Raw genomic sequence first — 27,983 nt, 5'->3', positions numbered from 1 at the left:
AAATGTTCTACTTTTTAAATAAGTTGATCCTTTTGTGTGTCTAATTTGTAAATTGGTTTACACCTCAAACCTTAAATATCTTTATCTCTAATAGTAAAAAAAATTAAGCTTCTATGGTTGCAGAGCATGTTTACAAGTTTAAAAGGATACTGTTTATAGCATGTTGTGCTGTACTTACAATATGCATTAATAAACTTACTAAGGCAAACAGCAGTGTAAAGTGAAGAAGCCATGTCTACTGAAACTACTTTTTATTTTTGTGTACAGAGTAAAAAACAGTCAACATTTTAAAACAAGCTAGCAATCAGACGAAAATGTGGATATAGCAGTAACAATAATTTCAGAAATAACCATGTGTAATCAAAATGTGACACAAAGTATCCCAGTGTTGAGTCCATGTGGCAATGTATGTGTTTTGGTTTATATCAATGTAACAAAATAATTTATCTTCTTTAAAAACAACTATACTAATATTGTGTACTACTGTGTATTCTGCATCACAAACAAGAGTTATCTATAAATTCACACCTCAGATGAATAAAAAAAAAAAAAAAACAAATCATGGAAATTCTATTAACTTGTCTTTGCTCAAGGTTTCTTACTGTAGGAAGTTGGATTAAAGAAAACATCAAACAGAAATAGTTGAATCAAATGCCTCCATTATTGTCTGATATACACATTGCGATTATTATAGTGTGGCTGACGAGCTGGCGTGAAATGACTGAATTACATTCAATATAGGAGTAATATTGACAGCAAGACTTATCACAGCTTAAATCAGGTGATTCTGCAGCATTTTCAAGATTACATGAAGTGGCACCTGAAGATAATTTTCATGGCACTTAGTTTCAGAAAATAATACAGATCAAAGGCAAAAAAATCCAGTAACACTGATCCTTTTAAAGGCACAACTACAGCATTTAAAACATTTTTCAAATAGCAAAGTTAGTATGAGCAGTTACACATGGCACATTTCCTGTCATGTTCAGGACTTTAAATGACTGAGGAAGCTGTTGCACATTATGGGAGTAGAAGATATTTGAGAAGCTCAAACTTGAAATGTTCTCCATTTAATCTCTACATTTGATGTCTACATTTACATTTACAAATGCAAACTATGTATTTCTTTACAAATCTAAAGTATTCAAATATGCAGTGTTTTGTTTGATATTAATCCCCATCATACACGGAGAAGAATGTAAGTAGTTCAAAACATAGTGTTGATGTAAATGTCAAGTTCTCAACATGTGCACAAACCTAAATATGTGCGTGAACATACAATGATGAGTTGTGAAAACGTTTGCATTATTGAATTTTAGGATGAAATGCAAATGACACATAATAATACTCAGTTGGTCTAAAAGCCTGCAAGAAGGGAAGACTTCTAAGTGTGCTTTTTTCCTGCTTTAATAATGTTTGACTGCATCCATAATGAGCCTCCCCACCCCTCGACATATAAAAATACTGTTAATGGATTTCAAAACCCTGCTCCTTCAAATGTCCCTCTGTGTCCATTTTATGAAGTAGTCAGCCCCAATGATCTGAATGCATTTAGCTCAAAGCAAAGGAAACCAGGTAGCCAAACAGACTGAGGGTGCAGCATTAAAGGCACATTCATCTCACATGTCAGATTTAAAGTGTGTTTGTTTTAAAACCACTACAAACTGTACTCTCCATATCTGGTCATTAAAGAACAGCAACCTGGTGTCAATAATTTTACATCACCAACAACAGATAAACAACAAAACATAACAATCTTTCAGGAAACTGACTGTGTTGAATCTGGACTTTAGTTAGCTCTCCGTGAGTTTAACTAAGAACATATACTACAAGATGTTTGAGACAAAAATACATTTCCCCTTCCTCTACCCCCAACCACCCACTCTGCTTTAAAAAGCCCCTTTTTCTTCTTCCTCCACAAACTTAATTTCCGTTGACAGTGGCAGACCAATGTAGCTTCCATTTTGGGGATCATCCTTTTCCTTGGCATTGACTGCAGAGTAAGAGGTGTCATCTTCAGCAGAAGTCTGCAGTGGAACATTTCAGATGAAAAGAAGCATTAAAAAAACATCTTTAACTTTTTATTACACTTGTGTGATTACAACTAAAAATGCTTGGTGTCCTTAAATGTGCCATCTTACAATGTAAACGAAAAACTTTTTTTTTTTTAGCTTTTATCCACCAAATTTTGTTAAGAAGTTAAAACAAGGGGTGAGAATGTTTATTATGTACTTATGAGATTGTACAATGCATTTAGGTAATAATTCATAACTGCAATAAGAGAAAGGACAGAGTAAAGCAAATGAAAACAAAGCAGCAAAAAACAAAACAAAGCGTAAAGACTTACAGCATAGACAGCCTTGGTAAACACAATGTGCTTAACTTCATTCTGCACAGAGGTGATAAATACATGCACAGTGCTATTAGTGAGTGGTAAGTAAATTAATAATGGCAGTTAACACAAATTACATATCAGGACCAAGCAAACTGTACGTTCTAAGAATAAAGTGAGAAGGGCCGTCATACCTTCTGCTGGCGAGCCCGGACCACAAGGATGATGAAAACTAAGAGCATGATACCACCCAGCCCCACAATAAGGAGAGGGAAGTTGGACACCAAATTGACAATCAGCAGTAGCTTCTGTACTCTTGCTGCAGATGCATCATCAATCACCACGCTCTGTGTATCAAGAGACATTATTGAAGATCCATTAAAGAAGAAGAATGTGTTTGTTCTTGTCTTGCTGTATGAAGGGTTTCTGTTTAGATTCAGTTCACATGTTAATGTCCTGATATTTTTTATTTTTCAGAATTCATAGTCTTGCCATTGATGGGAAGAAGCAAAGTGGACCCAAACCATTAACTTCCACTACTGTGTTTTAGAGACAGGATAAGGTTCTCATGTTGAAATGCAGTTTTCATTTCTCCAAACATAATGTCCTAAGTTCTCCTGATAATGAACTCACTAACATTAGATTAACATGAGAGAGGCTCTTAGTTTCATTTGGTTACTTTGTGACCTTGGACAGTTTTGCACCTCAGTTCTAAAAGTGACCTTTTCTTTTTGGATAACGATTCGACTTTGCTTAATTTCTATAGCGTGTCTGGTGATGTCCAGCCACTTCACAGGTTGTTTAGAAACCTTTACAGCCTCAGGAGAGTCAACACCGCTTAATACACCCAGACCAGAATAGATCAGCCTTCTTTGAATAAACTGGAAACCTGACAGACTGAAAACCCCGAACTGGGATTTCTGTATTTGATTTGCTACTCTTTGATATGTAGATAATTTTCCTTAATAAATAAAATAAATTGTACAATGCAATAATTTAATCATATTTGCTCATCCATTATCTCTTTTAATCCACTAATAAGACCTGTGTGAGAATCTGTGGATGTTTTAAATCACATTTATGAACATTACATAGAGCTGATCAAGCCCATAAATGTTTATGCACCTCTGTATAGAGTACACAAGATAATAAAGCAATAAACATGTACCAGCATCTGACAAATTGAGGTTAGTGTTAAGAGTGGAAATCAGGTAAAGTTAGCCGACTCTGTCAAAGGGAACAAATTTATTCTTGCTGATAAAAACGGTAAAATTGCAGCAGATTGACACAACAAACAGAGATGACTCCAAAACTTTATTTCGTATTTCCTCATTCATATGAACCCCATTCGCTCCTCTTCTTTAAACTGGACAACTTACAGTCCTTATGCATCTGAAGTAACAGTCAGATGCATAAAGAGAAAGTCAAGGTGAGGACTGACCTAGATGTACCACCATGAAGACAGAAGTAAATATGTTGTGTTTGTTTAATCAGAGTAAAAAACCTCAGTGTGAGAACTACAAATAGGAGGGCAACCTCATGCTGATTACCAGCCAGTCCATTTCTGCTACAGCCAGTCTTTAAACCAAGCTGAGTTAAGCTTAGCTAAACTAAGATCTGCTTGTGTGTTGGCTACTGGGCAATTACAACAACACTATCAATCTTGTGTGACTCTCAGCAATAAGCAGTTATAAGATATAAGAGGGCTTCTATCATTGCTTACCTCATTGATAAACATGACGGGAAAGATTGTATCATTCAGGTCTCTTGTTTTCCTGTTAGAAACAGGGATGGGAACACATAGCAACTCATTTCAGTACACATGCACAAACAAAACACCAGTAATAATAAGTGATAAGATAGTAATAACAAGTCTGTTTAAATGCAGAAACTCACGGGAATCCAGGGACTCTGTTGATCAGGATGTTAATCTGTGCTCTTTTGTTTGCACGAACAATCACCCCAGTGGTCTGTCAGCAACAAAAAAATATATACAATGCTCATAAAATACTGTGGACAGTAGATTATTATGTATTAGAAAAAAAATTAGGATATTATCAACTTAAGTCAACTTTTGCACTACTGATCATCACCACTAGGGGGTGGAGCAGTACATCCTTATTTAGAATAGCCTTTGCTTTTACACACAACCTCCGTCCCATGAAGTATTGCTATATATTCATAATCATCATAACAGAAAGAGGAAAGTTCAGTCAGCTGAAGGTTGATGAATACAGTGTTGTCTGATGGATTACCGGGTTGAGGTCCAGATACGTTTGGTGATGCTTCCTTTTAGGGAACATTCCTCCAATGGCAGCCACGTATTTCTCTTCTGCCAGGTAGAAATGGGGAAAGGAGGCGACCACCGGAGCACCTTTGAGATGATCACAAAACTAAGTAACTAAGCTGCCACGTGTTTCCAAAACAGAAAAAGTTCTCTATTATTTTCTACTATAAAAGGGGTTTTTAATGTCAGCATACATATAAAGAAACAGAGGGAGCATCAAGTCGGATTTTCCTGTGTTTCAAAGAAGTTGCAATCTGAGAGCTTGAGTTGCATGTCTGCTCATTTTAAGCTTGTTTAGGTATTTAAACATGGAAAAAGGTGATAGAAAGCAATATTACAGTGGTGTGAAAAAAAACATCCCACCACAGGTCATCAAAGCGGCATTATAGAGAACATTTTATTCTGTTTGAAGTTTGATCTAGTCAGGATATAATCTTGGAAAAAACTTCAAGGTGGAGGTTAAAGGATATAATAAGACCTCTGATTTAAAGCCACAAACAAAGCAAACAATACAGGCACACACATGGAAAATAACTCTACATGTAAAACTAATCAGGGGCAGTCCAGATATAGAGTCTTGTTCCTCATGCTATCAGCAGCAGGAACCATTATTCAAAGATCGCACAAGTTAAGATAAGAAACTGAACAGTTGCATAACACATGTCTGATGGGCTTTGTGCATTATGGAACTAATTATGGATGTAAGCACTGGCAAAAACAAGAAAAGTCCGGCTTTGCATGAAGCACATGTGTTTTGGAGCAATAACAAAGTCAGATGGAGGAATAGTTGGAGGTGAAGTGGGGCAGAGGTGACAGATTTCCTCCTCTGGTGTTTGGCAACAGACTCTGGACAAAAAACATTGGACAGTCACCTGAGAGGCTGTTCACATGACAGCCTACAAGGTCACATATTTGTATCAGTATGCTCCTGGGTGACCTTAATCGCAATGTTCATTCCCCCAAACACCTGGTCCAAAACTCTCTGTAACCCTTTCCTCTCAGCCTTTTTTCTGCAGGTGGCTAAACTAAACTCTTGAACTAAGTCGTGTGTGATTTGATGTCAGATCTTCCCCGGGTTTTATTCCCTGCTTTTATGGCAAATCGTCTATTATTAACATGAACAGCAGCGTCATAGCAGCACAAACTTTTTTTTTTTCACACTAATTCACGATGTCTTCTTTGATCCCATTCTAGATTATTCATATTATTTTACAGCAAAGGCACAAACTGTTACAGCACAACCACAATTAACTTTGACACAAGATAAAGAGGACATGATGTCCAGTTAAATATTTGCATGTTGCAATTTATAATTTGCCCTAAATTGCATTTAAAAGCTGAAACACTTTGAGTAAATTTATACAATATGTTCAAACATCATTGGCGTTCAGTTGCAGGATTTACAAACCTTCAAGAATGAAAAGATTAAGAGACACAAGGGCTCTGAACACTGGCACTGAGATAATGCCTGGTCATATTCAAGGGCAAAATCAGGTGACAAGGCTTATTGCCTCCCCCCACAGCCACTGGGCCAGTCATGGTCAGATGGTGCCTGAGGTGTGGCAAGAACTGGAGAGCTGTGTCACATGGGTCGTTCAAAGAAGTGGGTGGTGTTAGTATTACTTGTAGTATGAAAGAACCTTGAATGTTATAGTAACTGTGCTGGGGATTTTTTGGTGACCTAAGAATGTCATATGTTGGCAGAAGGAAGGCTCTATTTATTAAAATAGAAACAAGAGAAGTTAGAACCAAAAATAGCAGGACTTTGAAAAAGCCGTAGTGATGCTTTGGGTGAGAAAATGTGAGCACAAACTGACTTTTACCTTTCCGACAGGGACTGACTTTGAGGAGACCAGTTCCCAGACACTCCTTAGGGGTGATGCAGAAACCTTCATTGTCCGGATTCTCCTCCTTGCTGGCTAAAACTGAGCGCGGTGGTGTGAAGCGGTAGGCTGGGATACCTTTCACCTCAACGTCTTTCTCAAACTCCATGTAGATTGTCCTGAAGAGCAGAGCAGAATCTCAAATTACAATATAAAAAAAAAGAAAAAAAAGTTCAATTATCACTCAACACATCTACATCAAAAAAATTCTTGGTGCTCCTTATGTGCAGTTTTCATTTTAACTGAGCCTGCAACATTAGTCTTCTGACTTACAATAAAGTTTTGCAAATGAACTCATCTCATTCCTAAATGTAACTGCTAGAAACCTGCATGTGAACACTAGCCTGGGCTGGTGGAGGCACATGAGGGGATAAAAACATAAGCAGTTCAATAGAATGCCAATTATGTTTTTTTTTTATCAGTCTTGCATGTTAATGGCAGAGCAATTTCTAGAAGTCTAATTTAATTTTTTTTCATGCTGGCTGGCTGTGTAATAAATTTGGCATCAGCAAATACCAGTAATCACTTATTACATTACACAACAGCGATTTCCTGCAGTGGATTTGATGGCTCATCAGCATCCATAAATCACTTCTCTTTTAAATAGCTGTAATAGAAAAACAGCTCTATATTTGGCCCTCAAAACCATAAGAAAGATTACAAAGGTGTCCATAACAGATAGGCTTTTCTTCCTGTAATTGTTCATGATTAGGAAAAAAGACACGATTCACAGACATGTGCTAAACAATGATGTAACGGTAATATCATTCTTCTGTGGTTTGTGTTAATCTAACCAAGAGAACACTTATGCTTCACATTGGGAAATCTTTCTTGTTTTGCTACAATACTTCTTTATTTTTTGCTGAGCTGCAGTTTTAAGATGATGTGGTTGCACAGCCTAATAAACTGCTCAATTTGCAGTTTCCATCTCCCAAGAGTTTGGTAGAAAAAAAGGAAAGAAACTATTCTAAAAACCACATATTTTCACCAGTTTGGACACAAAAAAGATTCATAAATGCATCTTACTAGCTAGATATAATAACCAAACCCCCTTTTCTCTTCCAAAGAGGAACAACTTGAATATGAGTGGCTGTGTGACCAAATCTGCTGTTTTTCCAATGCTTCCAGAGGAGCTGTGTCAGTATACAAAACACAAGGAAAGCTTTGGGATTGTAACTGTGAGCTGAGGACAAAATTCCCCTGGATATGATAAAAAAAAACCTGTACAGATATATTCCTTAAAGCATTAAAGCTGTAATTGCTGTTGATAAAGGATACTGAATAACAAAATATTTTGGTGAATGTGGTGTATCCAACATTTGTCCAAACCTCAGTTTGGACAGACTCATAAATTGTATGTAGTAAAACCTTATTCAGTACAAAGTATGAAGTATATAACAGAGGCCCAGACAGTACAGAATGACACCAAACCTCAAGGTCTGACACCAAAGATTAGTCTCACCAATTCAATATCCTACGAAAAGTGTTATATCAGTGGTGTTACAGTGAGATCCAACTTCGACCTTCTGCATATAAAATGTCTTAACTTTGCCATTTTCTCCTGATCGACTGTGTAAAATTCTGTTGACTCATGATGTCTTGAGCTCAGTCCAAAAACTTGTTTTATCAGGTCACAGCAGGTCGTCTACGAGACGACTAGACACCATTTGCATCAATTTTTGAGAAATTTCTGCAAGTTGGTCAAGAGCTACTATGGGACATAGATAAGGATGGGCAGATAAGCTAAAAACATTATGCTTAATATTTATTATGCTGGCTCAGAGTTACAAAAAGAAGGAAGGTTGAAATAAAAAGAGTGTTTCTTTAAATTAGAGAAAGAGATTTTTAATTATGTAGTATGACAATTGGCTATGGCAAGAAAAACTATGACCTGATTTTTATTTTAAGACAGAGGGAAAAAGTTAGGAAGGAAAATATACAAACTGGCTTTGAAGTTCAAGAGATGTATAATGAAATCTTTATGGGTGTCTGCATCAGATCAGAAAAACAGCACAATACTGTGTGCTTGACCTTCCCTTTGTGTTGGAACTACAGAAACTGCAGATGTATAATTTAATTGTTAAGCTTTGTTGGTTTGAAACAGCTCCTGATAGAACTGCAGTGTTGTGTGCAGCTCATCCTTGTTCTGTGAATATACAGTTTTGTCATGTCAAGGGAATCCTCAGTGAGAACAAAGGTCTCTTTACACTGTCTGCCAACTGGCTGGGAGGATCCGCAGCCCACCAGTCGTGTAACAATACTATATAGACCTTTCCCTTGACCTTTGTGAAAGAGGCCAAGTAAAATGCCTTATGCGTTACTAGACTAGAACAGGACTGAAAGGCTCTGCCTTGTACTGCTGGGAATTAGACATTGCTGAAATTTCAAGGAATTTCAGATAAAGTATGTCTTCTTTTTCATTAGTAATGAAACTGAAACAGACATGAAGGAAACTTTACCATAATCTTTTTGCAAATGTTTTACATTTTGACCTTATTTTAAGTGTTGGTTATTTATGACTGTAAGGCTGAAAATAATGTCTGTGTCTATTAGGGCGTGGCGGTATTTGACACCTGTCTGCAGTTTATCAAAATTTTGATGTTTTTGTGACTCAGCTGTCGGCTAGAGGAGCAAAGGGTCACTGCGCTGTCAGCTTACAGATGGGAATTATCGTAGTGTTTGTATTGTTTTAACTCACAGATCAGTCCCAGATGTCATTTAATGAAGCATTCTTTACACACAATGTGTTCTTGAGCTGATTGCACACAAGCTTCCAGTGACTGTATGTGTGGTAAAGGTTAGTAGATATGACCTCATTTAATGTTTCCTCTTTAAATTAGTACAAAATGTACAGGAAACATGGGGAGAGTCTTCCTTTTAGTCAGTAGCACAGATGGACAACATGACACCACTAGGCAATGAGTAAGTAGGTGAAAGTTTTTTGTAAATATTTGGGTGAGGGGTTTTGGGAACATGTCCAATCAGAGTCAAAGGCATCAGTGAGCCACTCTGTGCTGCTACCATAACAGATTCTTTCCACACTCAACAAAAAGGAAAAGCTGCAAAGTGCTGCTTCTGTTTTTTGTAATCACAATCTCTTGTCTGTTTTGCAAACGTACATGGTTTAAAATGTGAAATCAACCTCCAAGGAGCTGGTCAATCTGTGAGAGACAATTCTCAGCATGGGTCAAGCAAGCTCAAGCAATTTTCCACCTGCTTATCAAAGGGTAACGTCTGTATTGCGCTTCCAAAGGATACAACTTGTCATTTGTAGTTCGTTATATCTGCGACCTTTCCCTGTTTCTTCCCCCTTCTATCTCCAATATGCTCCAAACACATTCCTTCTCAAGTAAGCCATTCCACAGTGTTTCCTGGAAATGGCATGTTAGTCTTTTATAGAGCCCAAGCAGCATCGGCAGAAAAAGCCTGAAGTAAATAGCGGTCACCTGCGGCGTTGTTTGTAAGTGATCAGGATGTTATGGTAAGAATCTGCGGGATCCAAAGCCTCTGAACACTACGGTCACACTGCATGTGAAAGCTCCCACCCCAGGGTGTGAGGTCATGGACCAGAAATAGTCACCAACTCATAACCGCACCATTCCTTTTTTTATCGTTCTTTACATCGTGATCTTTGGTTTTGTTCATGCTTTGTTTGGATTTATGTCTTCTGTTTATTTATCTATTTAATTGTTTAATTTATTTAATTTCAAAATGATTTTCCTTAGTTTTTTCCTATTTATTCATGCTCCATCCAGGGGAAGTAAGGGGAAGGACTGTTGTTGTTGACATGGACGGGATGTGATTGTTGTAAAAGTGTGTTTACGTAGGGGACAAGTGTGAAAGTAACATCCACGTGAATGCCAGGATGAAGGTTTTCTCTGCAGCACATTCTACTACAAGATTCAGTTAAGCAGAGTCCAATGAAGTATATTCAGACATAATTTAAACATTTCAAAAAGCCCATATCTGACTTATTTAGATTATCATGAAGATATTTTCAAGGTCTATCAATCAGGAAGTACATGCATAAATGCTTCACAATCTGTCTCCTTAAATGACCCAGTGAGCTCTGACTGGTCTGCTCATTGACCCATTTTTCGTGAAAAAAGACAAACACTCACTCATTGTGTGAGATTTGCCTAACTAAACACTAGTTGGGCTTTAGGAAAATATTTTTCATAGTGAGGTAATTTTATAAAGTAAAAAAAACAAAACAAAAACAAGAAAAACCCAGGACGAATCAGGAGACTGTGGGTTTGAACTGTACCTGCAGAGGTCTGGAGTGTAGATGTAAATGCGTTCGTTCTTGTCCAGCAGTGGATGGAAAGCACTTCCATCTGATCCAACGATGCTGTTGCTTTCATTAGTTGACCAGAAAGTAAGCTGGCTGAAAAATAAAACATTGTAAAAACTGTAAGTATCTATTTTTAAAAAACTACACAAAAAGGAGATCTTCTTTTAAAAATTACACCAGTTACAGAGGGATTTTCTCTGTTCTAGGGATTTATGTTTCAAATAAATATATTTTTCCCACAAAGTAGTCAATGCAAACAATTATGCATACTGTACATGACTATTCTAGATTCATTTTATGCATGCAGAAAGAAGTAAAAGAAGAAAACAAACAAACAAAAAAACAAAGCAATATGTACTATTATTCAAAACCCCTACAAGCAGTATAAACGATATCATCTCAGTCTTAACAGGATGAAATTACAATGATCAAGTATGTTTTTTATCTTCAAAAAACACTTGAAAAAGCTATTTCCCCTGGGTTTATGGTAATTAGAGACCTCAAGAGAGAAGAAAATAGGATAAAACAGATCAGTAAAAAGTTTTTATTAAGACATTCCAAGTATCAGGATGTCCGGTCCCTCATTCCATGGTAGATACACAAAAGCAAAAAACATAACAAACAGACACAGATGGCTCCTACTCATTATCGGCAAAAAAAAGCTTTAGATTTTAAAAGTTTACTAATTTACTACTCAACAGAGTTTCATCACGGTGCCGGAGTGTGTGCTTGTGTGTGATTGCATCGGTTCTACCTTTGACCTTTCCAGGTTTTGACCCGGCCATAATCCAGGTAGTTCTGTTGTCCAGTGTGGAACACAAATTCCCCATCGTTACTTCCATTTTTCTAAGTAAAACAAAGGAGTCATTTAAATGTGCGTCAAAAGCAGCCAAAAATCCTTATTGGTTTCACAATGGAAATGACTGAAACCAGATCATTTTCATACGCCATTAAAATCGAGTTTAGTGTTGTACATGCCTTGTACATGAGGCCAAAGACGGTCTCCACTTCAGGATTGGTCGGGGCAATGCGGGCCAGCAATGGATCTTCATAGCCCCAAAGCAACTCATCTACAGTGCGAGTTGTGAAGAGGTCGCTTTTGAGAGAGCTCATCCACATGGACACGAGGGCGGCCTTAAAAAAACTCCCTTTCACCTTGTTCATAACAGCCTAGAAACAGGACGTGGAGCAGACATGAGAAGGAATGGGAAATACTTTGAGATAAGGTAGTGTTGGTATCAATGAAATGAAGCCGAGGAAACAGTTAACAAAGTGCGGAGGAGAACAAACAACACATTCCACTTTACCCTACTTGGAGTAACATTTTTCTCTACTTGAATTAAACCTTTGCTTCATGACTCACCCAAGCAGGGATGTTGACGGTGGTGATGTTATCCACAGCTGGATCACCCACAGACTTCTCTCGCAGGAACACAAAGCTTTTAGTGTTGTACGCAGACACCATTGTGCCGTTTTCCACCATTGTTACGTTTTCCTTATACCTGTACTCCCTGTGTAAATGCAATTAAGAAGTTTTAAAGGTTCATTAGGTCTTCAATATTTTGTGTTATTAATGAGTGTCAACTAGAAACCTCATTGGGTGCATGTAGAAGAAATTCAAAATGACAAATTTAAACCTAAAAGACTAATTTCTGCCAGTACTAAGGTCACAAACTTAACAGGATAGGAAACAACACACTGTGTAGTCTTTAACTGTAAAAACCTCTTACAATTAACCATGAACTCTGAGATGTGGCATGACAATTATTAAGATTTTAAATGTCCAAAAATAAAAATGAAGACAAACATAAAAAGAAAGATAGGTTGTAAAAACAGTTTGCACATGTGCTGAGTATTTAACAGAAATTAAAGTCAATATGTTGCACTGCAGCTTTCTGCAGCTTTTGCATAATGAACACAAGAAAATTGTCCTGTGGTTAACATTTGTGTACTTTACAAGAAAATGGGTCACCGTTTGCGTCTGCAACCTACCTGTATGTGTAAGGTCCAACCTGGGTGACAACTGGCTTGGCTCCTTTAAGGAACTCTTCAACATTGGTCACATTGAAGAAGAAATACTCCATGAAGACTGGAGGGGGAGGGGTTTTCCAGGACTCAAACACCCGGCTGCCCTCCACTAAAACAATCTCCTGTTGAGACAAAAAGTACACATCATAATCTTTTTATTTTTGTTATAACTTTTTGTGCATGTAAAAAAACTAAAAATCTAAATCGAGGATTTGGTTTGTTTGCTCTTTTGTGGACTTTTTGGGACATTAAATAGGCTTTCTTCCTTCACTTGTATATATAGAGCTCATGGCCACATTGCCTGTCTTGTGGTTATTTTGGTATAACCGACAAAAAAAGAAGTATCAAGCAACTGACCAATCACAGCAGACTCTGCTTTGGGGCGGGATCCTTAAAGTAACAGGAAACTAAATGTGGCATTTTAGAAAGGTGCCAATAGCTGCTGCAGAAGCATACAAAATTTTAAAATTTAAAAATTATGTATAATTTTATAGCTTAATGCATATCAACATATTTTAGCACACCTAAAAATAAAATCATGATCTTATAAACATCTTGAATACCAAGAAAACAAAGGAGATGATTGTTGACTTCAGGAGGAACAAGAACACACATAGAAGTGTTTCCATCATGGGAGAGGAGGTGGAGGTGGTGGAGGAATACAAGTACCTTGGAGTTCAGCTGGACAACAGACTTGAGTGGAAAAGCAACACTGAGTACATTTACAAGAAAGGTCAGAGCAGACTCTACTTCTTAAGGAAGCTGAGATCTTTTAACGTGCACCAAAATGTTGCAAATGTTCTACAGGTCTGTTGTTGAAAGTACAATCAGCTTTGCAGCAATCTGCTGGGGCAGCGGCATCAGAACCAGAGACTTGAAAAGAATTAACAAACTGATCAAGAAAGCCGGTTCTGTGCTTGGAGTAACTCTGGAGCCGCTGGAGTTGATCATCAAAAAAAGAATTCTGTACAAGCTGACGAAGATAATGGAAGATCCTTCACACCCTCTAAACAACGCCGTGACGAAACAACAGAGTGTGTTCAGTGGGAGGCTTGTTCAAGTCCGATGCAAGACAGAGAGATACAGAAGATCCTTCCTTCCAGCAGCTATCAGGCTGAAGAACAAAGCCCTTAATTAATTAATGTGATTGTTTTACTAAAAAATTACTACTACTACAATATTGAATTTCCCTTTGGGATTAATAAAGTATTTTTCATTCATTTTCATTTCATTTCATATGCATAAGGGCTGTAAATCAAAGCATCATTTAGATGCAGTAATTGCAAAGATGTGAATAGAAAATCTACATGCAATCAATGCATAAATTAAAATTGAACATATAAAGACGACAAAATATTTCATGGATGACTTTAAACAGAAAATTTTTAATGGGGCTTTAAGTGAATAACATATTTCCTGCGAAGAGTAAAAGATTTTGCAAGCGCCAACACATGTTTTCAATTTAAGCTTTCCACAGCATGTTTCAAGTTAAACCAAGCCAAAGGACAAAAACATCCTTGGGGGATGTGGTGGAGGGGAGCTGCTGTCTGAGCGTCAGACAAGAGCACTGGCTGCGTTACTTGAATGGTATGAGGGGAGACCCTTCCACTGCTCCATTGTCAGCAGTTGCCCCTGACAACGGGCACTCGGAGAGAGCCTCTGACAGATCATGTGATGCTGCGCTGGACGCCCACTGTTTGTGTGAAACTCCAACCTTAATGATGTGAGCCACATTCCTTAGGATCGAGCTTGATGAGGCCCTGGAGGTGCAACACAGTCAGCTGCCCCTTTTGGTTACACAGTATGATGAAAGTATGAAAAATTTCTAAGTAAATGTTTTTGCTAAAAGACAAAATTCTCCCTGTTTGAAAGAATATTTTCAGAAAACACTGGGAATAAGAGGTGTAGAGGGATTACCATTTCCTTCAACAGCACATCAAGAGGAAATTTCAATTTGGCCTAATTATGTCAGATTTGTCATGAAGTTAACAGAAGCACTTTGATATGAAAGAAGTTTAGAGGAGCTGATTACACCCAGTGCTGTTAATTCCCGAGTATAAGCCCCCCTCCTTGTTTGGGGGTCCTCTTTACTTGTGTTCAGAGACAAAAGCTTAGCTGAGTAGCCAAGGACAATAAAGCTGTCACCTTAGATTGAGGAAGAGAGAGCATTTCTATGTCCTTCTTTTCATGCTTTGAACAATCAATATGGTATCCCTCGCAGCATGCCACAAAAATACATGGAAAACAGGAACAGAAAGGCCCTCTTATCTCAGTACTTACCACCGCTACTCTCATGCCACTCCCTATATGAAAACACATGTGGCGGGTTAATACACAAACACACGTAAGGCTAAGGCTTTGATGTGGAGTTGTTCACATACAGTCATGGTGCACAAGCTTTACATACTCTGAAAGGGTTTGCCTCAGTAGAGGCAACAACACATTAACAAAGCTAAACCAGCTGAGATGTCCATCCCTTTTGTTATTGACCCCATCAAAAACAAGTTACGATTCATTCACTTTTAAGACAACCTTGCCAGATCACTTTTTGGGACTGAGTCCAAGACAGGAAATCTGATTACTGGACAGCTTCTAAAAACTATGATGACGTGATTTTAATTTTAGTGGTCAAGATTTTTACCTGTCAAACACCAAATTCATGTTGATGGCTCTGAATAAGACTGTGACATAAGAAAACATGTAATATGGCAGGTTGTTGACAGTGCATTATGTATAAACAAATAGTTCAATTTAATATATGATCATGTCAGCTGCATTTGACTTTAATGCCTGTGTATGCTACTACAAAAACATGCACAAAAGCAAAACATGCCCATTTGTTTTTATTCCTGCAGGTGCTCCTGATGATTGTCTGCTGTGTTTTCTTACAGGGGCCTTAGGATGTTTTCATTTAAGTTTCTATGGTGAAACAGCTGGTTGTTTGGCTTGACTGTACAGTTGTTTTCTTTTTCTTCTCTTCACTCTCTCTCCTTTTCTCCTCTGTTCGCTCTCCCCTTTTCTTTGTTCCCCTGTCAGGTCCCTGAATAATATGCAATTCAGAAATAAACAAATTAAAAACTTAAGAATAGCACTTAAGTATCAATGAGAGCCTTATAACTGCAAAGCTTCATTGCCTTTATACCCATTAAACTCCCCCTTGGAAAGGGAAATTCGTTCAGTGCAACATGGCAATCAGAACATTATTTTGCATGCCTTTATGCAGGACAAGTCAAGTTGAAAAAACAAACAAACAAACAAAAAGACAAAAGCAAAGCTTCGTCCAAGTGTAATGAAGCCCTCAAAAATACACCCCATGCTTGTTCTGTTGTAACTCAAAATGTCTTTGTGATATTGATATACTGTTGGTGTAGTGATAACAATGAATTTCCTATATATTGTGCACCAAAAGCTCTGAAAGAAGCATTTTACCATATTGGAAAGATATTAATTATGGGTGTTAACCAGCTTCTTTGTTGGCTACTTTGTCGAGCTTTTTTACTATGTATACTTACAAGAACAAACAAGAATCAACCTTATCAGAGGGTCACTGGAGACTGACCCAGATTGCCTCACACGGGAGCCAAATCCTGCAAAGTCTGCCTGTTTCCTAATAAATCTTAAAGTATGAAAGAGGCTTAGCACACAAAGAGTCTGCTGCTGGGAGGGTATCCTTGGGAAGAGATTCTTCACACTGGTGCAACTGGTGTGAAGGAGTAACTTGATACAGCTAAAATATTTCATGCTGTCCAGCAGGCTACTCTATATGTGAAGAAACACGAGTTCTAAGAAAGTATGTCTCACCCACAGATATATTTGTACTGTCAGACTTCATTTTCAAATAAAAATGAAATTACAGATCAATTCAGATTCATTTTATATGAATTCTTTACAAACATATGCCTTTTATGTGAACCAGAGGACCAGAATTAACATGATGTGTAAATCCTTCAGTACCTAAACAGAATTTCGGTCTATTTGCAGGGTGAGTGAGGTCACCAGCAGTGGACGTAACCAAACCCAAGGTTTACAGTGTTACTGAGGATATTTGGTGTCAGCTATTCAACTAGAAAAATGCCACCCTCTGCATATGAGTTGGTAAATGAATCCTTACAAATGTACATTAGACCTTTAATCACACTGCAACACCTAAAACACATGATCATAGATTAATCTCATTCCTAACCACGGACTCTCCACCTAATGCCTTAACCTCAGTAGTTTCATGTAATGGTAACAACACAAAATATTATCTTCCTTCATAAAGCACTAAATAGAGTAACTGTCCATGGCTTCACATCACATCAAACCAGAAAGTTTTAAGGCCAAAGACATTTAAATATGTTCAATAGAAAATAATTAAAAGTCCAACTTCCTTTCTTTATGTATGTTGTGATGACTTTGACTTGACTTTGAAATGTTTTATTATAAGTTAAAACAGACTTACTTACAGTCTAGTTAGCCACATAGAGCTAAGTATAAGGGACTTTAAAGATGTAATTTTAAACTGTAATTCACCCAGTTATGACCAACTCTACACATTGGAGTGAGGTGACTGGTTCCTCAAAACCATTGGATTCCCAGGGAGAAGATGGCTTTATGTGAAAATAAAGATGGGGGTGTGCCATATGATCATCCTGGAAGTGAGGCAACAATATTTTCATGCCTGCACTGTTATCATTGTAAGGTGAACTTTCTGGGAAGGCTCCACTGAAATTCTGCGCATCAAAAGTGTCTGTGAATTTCAGACATCAGTTATCAAAGATAAGGAATAAGTTCATTTACATGAACAACAAAAATAAACTAGGGACAATCACAACAAATTCAAATGCTTAGTAAATGCTGCACTTATGCAGCTATAAAAGCTGCTAGACCTCAGCATTAATGTATTTGATGCTTTAGGTGCAGACATGTCATGCAGTTAATTTGAAGAAGAAATTGTTTCCCGCTAATGCATACAATTGGATGTCTATAGGACTTATTAAAGCATATTTTTTACATTATTATTAAGAATTTTAGTCCAAAGATACATTTCTTTATATTTAGGTATGCATATAGCCACAACTCTCTCTGTGTAGGCAACATGGATCCTTCCAAAGAGCAGCTTTGGACGTCACTTAAACTGTGTCAATAACGGCTGTAAATTGGTTTTGTGATCTATGTATACTCTTCTTTAATGTCATGAAAACTACAAGGCAATTCATATTTAACATATTTGCATATCGTTTAAAAATGTTCCTTTCATAAAACTTATGCATCAGTGGTAAACTAAAAAGGACTGGAACTTGGTTTCCATGCATGATTTCCCTAATTAGAACTGATTGCCCCAGTCAGTGTGTAAACTGATCAGGACTCTGCAGACGCTTGTTCAAACTTACGTTTGGTTCAGCTGTACAGAAGCTTCCATGGTCATGCAATCAGTTCAAAATACCTACTGTACATTTTCTGTCCACTTGCATTTTTATTTCAGTTAAAGGTTTTATTTAATGAAAAGATGAGCTATATTTAGATGTGACTTCTCACATCTATGAGACTAGATCCACAGCACCTATTTGGATAACTGATTAACCAGTAATTTCATTATCATAGATTGCATGATAATGCACTATGTAATGCTCACCTTCTGAGCACCAGTTAAATAAATCTCAGAAAATCAATGTGTTTGCTTGAGACTTATCTACTAAGGCTTTATGTGGTAATAGCAAGTATTTTATGTATAACTAGATTGCATTTATAAAGTGCTTTTCTAGTCTTATTGATCACTGTGTTATTACACTCCTGCCATATTCACCCAGCACTTCTCAGTTTTCCCTATCATAAACACATCTGTACACCAATAAACACATTAACACGGGGCTCCATATCTTGCCCATGGACACTTTGATGAATAGTCTGAGTAATCTGGGATCAAACCATCAAGCTTCCAATTGGCAGAAAACTGCTTGTCCTTACAAGCTACATTTGCCCAGATCTAATCAATCTAATCAATTTGATTACGTTAGTTATCAAGCAAAGTAAGGGGAAAAAAACCAAAACAAAACAAAACAAGGTCCTTTCACATATCAGTTGAGCCAATTCGGAAAGTAATTAAAAGACGTCCTCGTCTGTTTCTGCCTCCCTTGATCAACACCAACCACTTTGCTGTCTGTTGTTTTAATTCCACTGCCATCATTGATTGAAAAATTTGTTGTCTTATTTTATGCTGATGACATATCTGGAACACATTGCCTCAATCCTGTCGATCTACTTGTTTACTTTTATACTTTCCTAATAAATACACAAATAAATAAAGCCAGTTTAAGTATTTTTGAGTTTTCATTAAGATGCAAATATATTATGAAACACAGCTTTTGAGAAACAATCAAAGGAGATACCTCTTATGTTGTGTATATTTGTATTTGCAGATAGCTGAATCTTCCACCTCTGGGACCAAACATCAGACATTTGCAAACCTTTTAAACTGGAGGATTGAACTGACAGAGACAAGCGTGTGTGTACATGACAGTACTGATGTTGCCACTTCCTGTCAGCTTTGAACTTTACAGATTAAATCACACTGCTTCTCCTACAAACCAGATTGGGTGATGTATCACTAAAGCTGAAGACCACAACTGAGGAGCCTGGATTTTACCATCTATAAACAGAACTTACAGTAAATTTAACTTTAATTTTGATTCAACAATTGGCTGAAACTCTACAATTTAAATTCAGCAGTTTAAATGTTTATGTTCTGAATCCTCTACTTTCTTTAAAAATGTGCAGACCAAGAAGGCTACCATCCCAACAAGGCTAAAATTTTATTCTTATTCTGTTTTGTATTTTTTTTTCTAACTAAAATTTCAACAAAATAAGTGAACATTTAATAGACAAAATCGAAAGTTTCAGAGTTCAAAAAGGGATGAAGTTAAATACTTATCTAGTCCAAAACCCTTTTGTCAACAATAATAGAAATATTGACATTTTCACAGTATTTCACCAGGATATTTAAAGACACTACAAACCATAACACATAATGATAATAATACCCTCTCATAAAAATCACAAACACAATATACATTGTTTGCAATAAGTCTGATTCATTCATATCTTTTAATCATGTCATTTTTCTCATTTGTTAAAATCTTGATTGACATTTTTTATGTCACTGCAGCTTTTCCATATCTGAACCCCTCTTGTAGATACAGTGAAGTTTAGTCTGTTCTCACAGCTGGTTTTTTTTTATATTCTCAGATTGAATTTACTCTCATTTAATTTGAAAAACTTCTGGATACTGTTAAATATTTTCATTTTGATGAACAGAGTTTGTAGGTTCTGTATAAGTGGGTTTAGTAATTATTCTGATTTCTTTAAGAGGAAAGACTTAATTTATTTTTGTCTATGTTCCCTCATACTTCCACACAATAAGTAATGTATGGTAGTATGAAGGAACACTGCAAACTATACAATGATGACTGATTTAAAAAATCTTTGATTATATAAAGAATTAAAATTTATTTAGATGTCTTTAAATAAATATAGTTTATATGCTGCTTCCAGCTCACTTTTTCATTTATTATTACACCAACAAATTTTATTTCAGACATTCTTTCCATTTCTATATTATTTATCATGAGTTTATTATTAGTGTTGTTAATCTATTCCCAGATATTATATATTTTGTTTAATATAAAAAGATCAAACCAACTTTTTACAAACCAAATTTTACATACAGAATATGTTAATAATGAATAACAATGGTTCTAAAAACCAAACCTTGTGGAAACTTTTGATTTCATCAGATTTATTCCAACGTACTGTTCTCTGTTATTCAGATAGGCCAGCTGATTGCCACTCCTCTCATGTCATACTTTTTCAGTGTTGTTTGACTAAATGATTGAAAGTTTTATTTGAACAAAAGAGAAATTAAAAAACAATAACTCATGTTCTGCTGTATCAAAAGTCTTTTTTAAATTCCCCCAAATTTAAAAGGTATACTGGTATACCTCTTCCACAAATTCTAAAGGTGCATTTGAAGATGTTTTGTTTTTTCTAGAGTCATATTGTTTGTCAGGCAAAATATTCATCCATCCATCCATTTTCTTCCGCTTATCCGGAATATAATAAATACTGTGTTTATGAAAACGTCCAGTCAACTAAAACTACTTTTTTCCGCCTAATATTTCAGAGATTCAAGGCAGTACAGAAATGGCCTGTAGTAAGAAAGTTTGTGTTTATCAGTAACTTTAAATATTTGTATGACCTTTGCTGATTACAAAGGGTTTCACCACACATTCAATTATATTGATACAAATACTGTATCAATATTGTTACAGTCGTTAGAAAGCTTGTTATTTAAATAATCAGTTCCTTTCAAAAACATTGTGTACGTTTTTATTTTATATATTTAGGCTATAATATTTGTGTTGTCTCTGTTTTTAGGATGTTGGATTTCCCTCACCAGGGGTCTCATTTATTAAGCAAAAACTGGTGTACACCAATCAGTCAACTTTTGGGATTTCTAAAAACCAAGCTTGGCGGGAAAATGTTCCTACCTCCACAGCAACTCTGACCCTCACGTATGCACAAAATCTGGAAAAATGGGAGAAAGCGACCCAACGGTACAGAATAAAATCAGTAAAATTATGTGAAATGCGACATTTGTGCACAATCCACTATTACCTTTTACACCGCATGTTATATTTTAAAGCTGTTTGCAGAAATGAATAAAGAGGAGCATGCAATACTTAGGAGTGCACGCTGTTGCAAATATTTTATAAGCATTTTGATTCATTTACTCATTTATTATTCATTTACTCATTTAAGCATTCTTATTCATTTATTCATTTACATTTTATCCTTAGATTTTAGTAACATGCATTAGGCTTTGCTTTTAATAGAACTACAGCTTATTTGTCATCATTGCTTTGCAGGTTACAGATAGTGTATTCACATAAACTCATATAAGGTTATTGAGTTCAATACTGAGAAAAGGCCTTGACAATGTTCTGGATGGCCACTAGGGAGTAAATCGTAAATATTTTTGTACCTCTTTGCTTATCTATTCACTCCTAGCAGAACGGAATTTCCCAGTAACTCAGAAATCATTAAAAAGAATAGCCTTTGTGTGAATATTGTGAGAAAAATACAAGGGAGTCAGTAGAAAGGCAGAAAAAGATAGTGAAGCAGAGCATAGTATCTTTTTCCTTTCAGCTCTGACGCACCTCAGACGAAGGACCTGGAGGAATCAAATTCCCGGAAGAAGGAAGGACCACCTTGCAAAATACACATTCACATGAATGCGCACTACATGCACGCACATAGCCACAATGCTTTGTATCACTATAAATGAGGAGGATAATTTAGTTAGGCGGGTCTTTTGGCTGAACCGAAGGGTCCCGACACTTTGTGTATTAGTGATCAGAAGCTAAGCTAACAGGCCTCCTTCTCGAGAAGATATGTATTGTTTTCTTATTACTGGCTTAACAAAGAATTGTCAATTCTACTCAAACTCTGGTGTTTTTGCCTTCTTTTAAAAATGTGGATTTTTTAAGGGACTTCTGATGATTGATTTACAGGTGGTGAACAAATCTTTTAAAGCCAACAAAGAATATTTTAAAACTTCAATGCTCAAGGTAAAAAAAAAAAAAAACAGGGTTTTCAAGAAAAGGGGAGATGATGATAATAAGAACCTCAGCCACTAAAATATGTTCTGTCATTGTGAAACAAAACTTACATGTTGTAAAATACATTCAGCTAAATAAGGTGGACAGTTTGCTGCCAGCATGTACCAGTCAGTAAAAGAAAATGCGAAAAAGAAGCTTTGGTCATTTATTCTAAGACCCAGCAGAGCAGGACGCAGACTGGAAGCTGGAGGTCTAGAAGTGATGCAATGCTTATGAAACACACAAGAGGTGGATTTCCTTTTATTTATTTATTCTTACGCAATGATTTTTTTTTTATTTTTATTGTTGTCCTAATTTCTGTCCAGACAGTCTTTATTTCCCACAACTCCTTGGCCACCTCGTTAATTGTGTCCCTCTCCACCTGCAGGACTTCCTCTGAATGTATATATTGTTTAACACTAAATAAACTGGTACAAATCTCAGATGTATCTGTACATACTGATTTTATAAATTAAAACAAATGACTAAATTACCGGCATCATTACTGTCATTTAGCAGATTTTTTTCTCCAAAGCGATTCACCCCTATGGGATTCGAACTTTGGTCTGGGAGATGGATGACCTACCAACTGAGACATCCAGCCGCACCATCCAATGCCTCTGGCGTATTTTCCCTTCTGCCACAGCAATGACAGCATCTGCCACCGGCTGCACTCCTCTGCCTTTCTGACACTGGTACTGCCCACATCGTACCCACTAAATAAAACCTTTTTATGTTTTTTCAAAGTGGTCCATTGGATCTTATTCTCACACTCTGCGGTGCCTCTTTTGCTCTCCTGAGCCATCATGGGAATGGAAATCATAGGCATTCATCTGACCATATAATGACCACCACAAGGGCATGGCAAGGCGCTTCCTCATGTGTGACCACTTTAGAGTTGATTCTGATTTATGAACAGAAACAGGCGTGCGTGCACACACTTTTATAAATCTGAAAGTTTTTATGCGCGGCATTTCCTTCCCCCCCTGCGTACACCACATGTAGTTTGCTTTGCCGTGCACAGTTTGATAAATGAGGCCCCAGGTCAGTACAAGAATTTACTAAATATCTTTTGAACTCATTGGCAATCAAAGCCATGTCATCTATGGTCTCATTATTTGTATTTAGAAAGTATGTAGAAGATTTAAATCTATCATTTCTGTTTTTAATAATTATATTTAATACTTCCCAGGTGTTCTTGTTATTATTCTTGCTGTTTTCTAGTGTAGGAATCCTTTTTACTATTTCTTATAAATACAGTGTGTCACAGAGGATATAGAGAAGAGAAAGGTGAGGTGAAGGTTACTTTGTTTACCTTTGAGGTTTCCAGCACTTAGCTGTCAACTGCATGGGAACACTGCATGGGTACCAGGGATGTATGTTATTTTGCAGAAAATAACATCCTAAATGCATTAAGATGTAGATATGAGGGATTTTTTATTTATTCACAAAAGTTCAAAATTGTTTTTCTAATCAATAATTGCCTTTCATCTCTTTGAATTACAAGCAAATTGTGAGGATCTTAGTCCTTGTAAACACAGCACTGTTTAAACTTCAACTTTTTCATTTCAGCTGAACAGTCTTACCTTGTTACTTCACACATTAAAGATCATTTAACTGGAACTGCTGTGTGTAAAATAGCGTGACAAAATTATGATAAAACGGAATATAAAAATAAATACAATTCAATAAAATAGTTTGTTACATGGAGCTCAGCATAGCTTCAAACTGTCACCTGCTGATAAGATTACATAAGCTATAATATCTAAACTACAAGTCAAAAGTTTGGACACACTATCCAGTTAGGTTCAATGGAAAAGTTTGTCCTAACTGATACTGTATATATAAAATGAATAGGCCAATAGAAAAAGCAAAAACAAAAGAACGCTCCACAAACCTTTAGCTAAATTTGTCTTAATACCCCCCTGAAAAGCAAAAACCTGTTTTGCTTCCGCATCAAAACCTCCTTTAAATCAGTCTTGAGTAGGAAAATGCTTTGCTGGTGAACTTTTCTAACGTTGCACTATCGCCTACAATTGGACTGCTAAGTCACAGTTCCTGTTCCTCAATACTTTAATGGCACAGAAAAGAGCTGATTGCAAACTGGCTACTGAAACTCATAACGGCTTATCAGTAGCCTTTCCCTCCATTGCTTACTGGAGGTCCTCTTTTTATGAAGCGTTAAAGAGTTCTGTCATTGTGTTATTCAGGTAACATCAGCCACAACATTACTGAAAATATTGCATCTTTAAGGATCGGAGCATTGTTGCTTTTGATCAAATGTTACCATTTTTATGAGGGATACTTCACATATTATGCATTTTTTTTAATGCTGGTGTGCTTAAGAATTAACGCTATGCATATGGAAATTACTGATGGAGGCAGTTTGTTTTGTTACCATGGGAGCATTCGGGGAATTGTTACCACACATTAGGATTCTAAAAATACATAAATTGCATCATTACATTGATTCAATGAAATAAAGAAATGGTTGGTATCCAAAGGTGTGGTGTGTAACTATGATTTGTGATATCAGTGAACACCGAATCATTTTCTGCTGAATCAACATAATAAACTAATTTCATCAAACTTGTGATTTAATACTTTGTGTTTGAGCTGCTTTAACAGTAAAATTTCCCGACTGTGGGATCAATAAAGGGTCTTATCTTATCTTATCTTATTTACGCCCCTACTAGATACACACCATCTTTGATTAAGGGGCCTTCAAGTGCCACTACTGAACTTTGGCAGATTTTCACACGCCTTGAGAAAGGCAAATTCATGATCCGTCTTGCATCTTGTCTCTTTCCTGAGCAGTCCAGTCAGGAAAAGTGTTTGATGTTGACTCTTATGCTGTCACTTTCCCTCTTTCTTTTTCTTGATTCCTCCAGTACAACCTCTTTTGTTTATATGCTGGATTAGCCTCAGTGCATGATCAAAACAGCAAACGTGTTGATATTCAGCTGCTGCGGTGCCGTGCCATTAAACAAAATGCAGCTGTCATGTGATGCCTGGTTAAAAGAAACTGTGAAGTGCGGTTTCTCAGCCCTGGGACATTGCAGAGCAATTACAGCTTCATGAATGTGCATTATAAATGCGTACCATCAAAATGAGGAAGAAGCACAGGGTTTTGAGGAAACATGAAATGTTTCCTAAAACACCATCTGTAATTCTGCAACCATTCAAATGAAATCAAATGAAATCAGCTTTATTTGTATGGTGCCAAATCATAACAGTAATCTCAAGGCACTTTTAAAGATGCAATCCAATACTAGAATAATCCAATTAAATCCTATTTAAAATTGATTACATAATCTACATTAGCACAGTTCATAATAATTGTGTGCCTATAACATGTTGTGATATTAACACAAACCATGTAATAATCTGCTTGTTGCCACCATAATTACTGGTTACATCATAAAAATTTAGAAAGGTCTACAGCTTATGTTTTTAAGTGTAATCCTGAGGTTAAAAAGCAAGTATAACCCTTTCACATACAACTTTTTAAAACATGTTTTTACTATTTTACATTTACACATATACATTTTTATTTTTAATATTGAGCGAGTTAAAGACACTTCTGTGGAGCTCATGCAACCTTTCTACTAACAAGTGACAAATTAACAGAATCCATCCTCCATCCTGGTTTTCAGAAAATTTTGCTGCACTTCCAGTGATTGGCCAGTGGGTGGCAGTGTGTATTAAAACTTACTAATGTCCTAGGTAAATGTGCAAGTATACCATCCTAAAATGTGTCCACTGTAAGAACTGGTATAGGCCTAGGTGAAAAAGATGTCAGCCTCATGTGGATCAGAAAGTTTGTAGTTATTTAAGTGCAGCTCGGAATTCTTGCCATCTGACAGAGTGTATGAGCCAACAGCAACAACTGGTAACAGGGACAAAGTTGAAGCAGAAAAAACAGTGTGACAGTCAATCAAAAACACTGAGGGAGTTCTGCTCATCAAGGACAAAAGTGACCTTTACAAGTTAACAGTGACTGTACTGCAGAATTTTACACACTGCAGCAAAAACCTTTCTTAAATTACTGTGCACTTCAAGTCATGCAGAACTGAAATGATTTGTTTCTGTGTCTCTTAGCTGCAGGACACAAAAGAAATTTGCAGCACCCATTTGGATGACTAATTAACCAGTTGTTTAATTTTCCAATAGATTTTCCATTGAATATTTATTCAGCTTACGTTCAACAACGCAAAAAAGTCGTTGTGTTAGTTTTATGAATGCTGTTTAAAAAAAGGAGATTCACCTAATAAAAAGGGGAAAAAGTAAAATCATAATGCATGATTAACAGTTTTTACAGCCCACTTAACAAGTTTCTGGTGTGAATCATTTCGTGGCTTATGATGTGTGCTAAAGACATGGTGTGAATGCAGTCAAACAAAAACCGTTTGCAAACAGTAGAGGATCTGTGAATGAGTGAGGATCACACAATCCCATCGTTGTAGTTTTCTGTCCTTTTCTCAACAGACCCAACTTGTACACAGCAGTTCATTCAAAACAAAGCAGCATCCAGTCATTCGAGCAGTCCTAGAAACACATTAAGTTTTGAGGAAAAAGATAAATTCTTTTTACCTTTTTCAGACGGTTGTGCATAAAATCTCGGAAAACTTGAGCCACGACCAAACCGATCCCAACGACCAACAGGCTGGCGCAGAGGATCCCGACCACGTAAATCGCGCATGATCTTCGTGTCATGTTTGCAGGTGCTACTAGAAGAGATCACTTGAAGGATGGATGGAGCCGTTTATTTCCGCACGCTGAAATAATTTACTCCGCTTCTTCTATGTTGTGTATTAAGTGCTCAGAGCTTTACCCCCTCAGTCTGTTTCTTTCGCTATGTTTTGCGGAGAAGTTGAACAAAAAAGTTTTTGTAGGTTTGCCAGCTCTTTGATGTCACTAAGTAACGGTGTTATGTTTATGGTCTTCCCGGGTTCCCGCGTTGCACTACAGGGGCGCCTGGTTGCTTGCTGCCGTTCTCTGCCACGAGGTCCCCTCAGTCAATCTGAAGTGGTGACCCGAAAGCACATATAATAAAAATAAAAAAGTGCCACGGAGTATTTGTAGTGGGCTATAAACACTCTACCCCCTCCGTCCGAGGAGAACTCTGATTGGTCCCGCAGTTCGCCCGCTGTGTGCGCGTGAGAGTCCGTGCCGCGTAAACGCGCCTCTCCCCGCGGTGCGACCTATAGTAACCCTATACCTCAAACCCCTGTAAGCCCCGTTTAAGACATTTCCCTATTTGTACAGTCAAATATACAGTAACCGAGCTCGAGTCAGAGGCTTAAGACCGTTATTATCTAAAAGTCTGTAAAGTAGGTCCGCAGCTCGCGCCTAAACTCTGACTTTAATAGTTTCATTAAAGTATTGACTATTATTTGACAATAGCAAGTGGTTTCCACTCATGCGTGCTCATCTCCTGCTGTGAGGGAACGTTGTATAGCTACAAGCAACAAGTTGTATGCTGTTGAGAACTCGAGGAAACAGCCACGTGCATCATTTG

The 27,983-nt window shown here is 37.0% G+C and overlaps 1 protein-coding gene across 4 annotated transcripts; it reads right to left on the bottom strand.

Annotated features, from left to right (window-relative positions):
• Positions 1-236: 236 nt before the first annotated feature.
• On the bottom strand, positions 237-27,577 carry LOC121629861 (lysosome membrane protein 2-like). 4 transcript variants are annotated; one of them, XM_041969704.1, is made up of 14 exons: positions 27,056-27,577; positions 12,789-12,946; positions 12,160-12,307; positions 11,775-11,966; positions 11,551-11,642; positions 10,770-10,889; positions 6,443-6,621; positions 4,588-4,706; positions 4,229-4,302; positions 4,056-4,107; positions 2,527-2,679; positions 2,348-2,389; positions 2,110-2,113; positions 237-2,020 (listed from the first exon to the last, which is right to left on the bottom strand). In XM_041969704.1, exons 1-14 carry the CDS (start codon positions 27,176-27,178, stop codon positions 1,890-1,892), a joined length of 1,587 nt encoding a protein of 528 aa, XP_041825638.1. In that variant the 5' UTR covers positions 27,179-27,577; the 3' UTR covers positions 237-1,889. The 4 variants fall into 4 exon arrangements, with proteins under 4 accessions (XP_041825638.1, XP_041825637.1, XP_041825640.1 ...); XM_041969703.1 differs by lacking the exon at positions 2,110-2,113 and having other exon boundaries at positions 237-2,027; XM_041969706.1 differs by lacking the exon at positions 2,348-2,389 and having other exon boundaries at positions 27,056-27,576.
• Between the last annotated feature and the right edge of the window lie 406 nt (positions 27,578-27,983).

This window comes from Melanotaenia boesemani, chromosome 19 (assembly GCF_017639745.1).
Source record: "Melanotaenia boesemani isolate fMelBoe1 chromosome 19, fMelBoe1.pri, whole genome shotgun sequence".
Classification (NCBI taxonomy): domain Eukaryota; kingdom Metazoa; phylum Chordata; class Actinopteri; order Atheriniformes; family Melanotaeniidae; genus Melanotaenia; species Melanotaenia boesemani.
This window is presented reverse-complemented; position numbering and strand designations above follow the sequence as displayed.

What these genes read in the sequence shown, in the direction of transcription:
- LOC121629861 (XM_041969703.1), bottom strand. Translation starts at nt 27,178, where the DNA reads ATGACACGAAGATCATGCGCGATTTACGTGGTCGGGATCCTCTGCGCC. An exon ending in TGCACAACCGTCTGAAAAAG is followed by an intron (nt 12,947 to 27,055) that starts GTAAAAAGAATT and finishes TTGTCTCAACAG; the next exon opens with GAGATTGTTTTAGTGGAGGG. An exon ending in GTTGGACCTTACACATACAG is followed by an intron (nt 12,308 to 12,788) that starts GTAGGTTGCAGA and finishes GCATTTACACAG; the next exon opens with GGAGTACAGGTATAAGGAAA.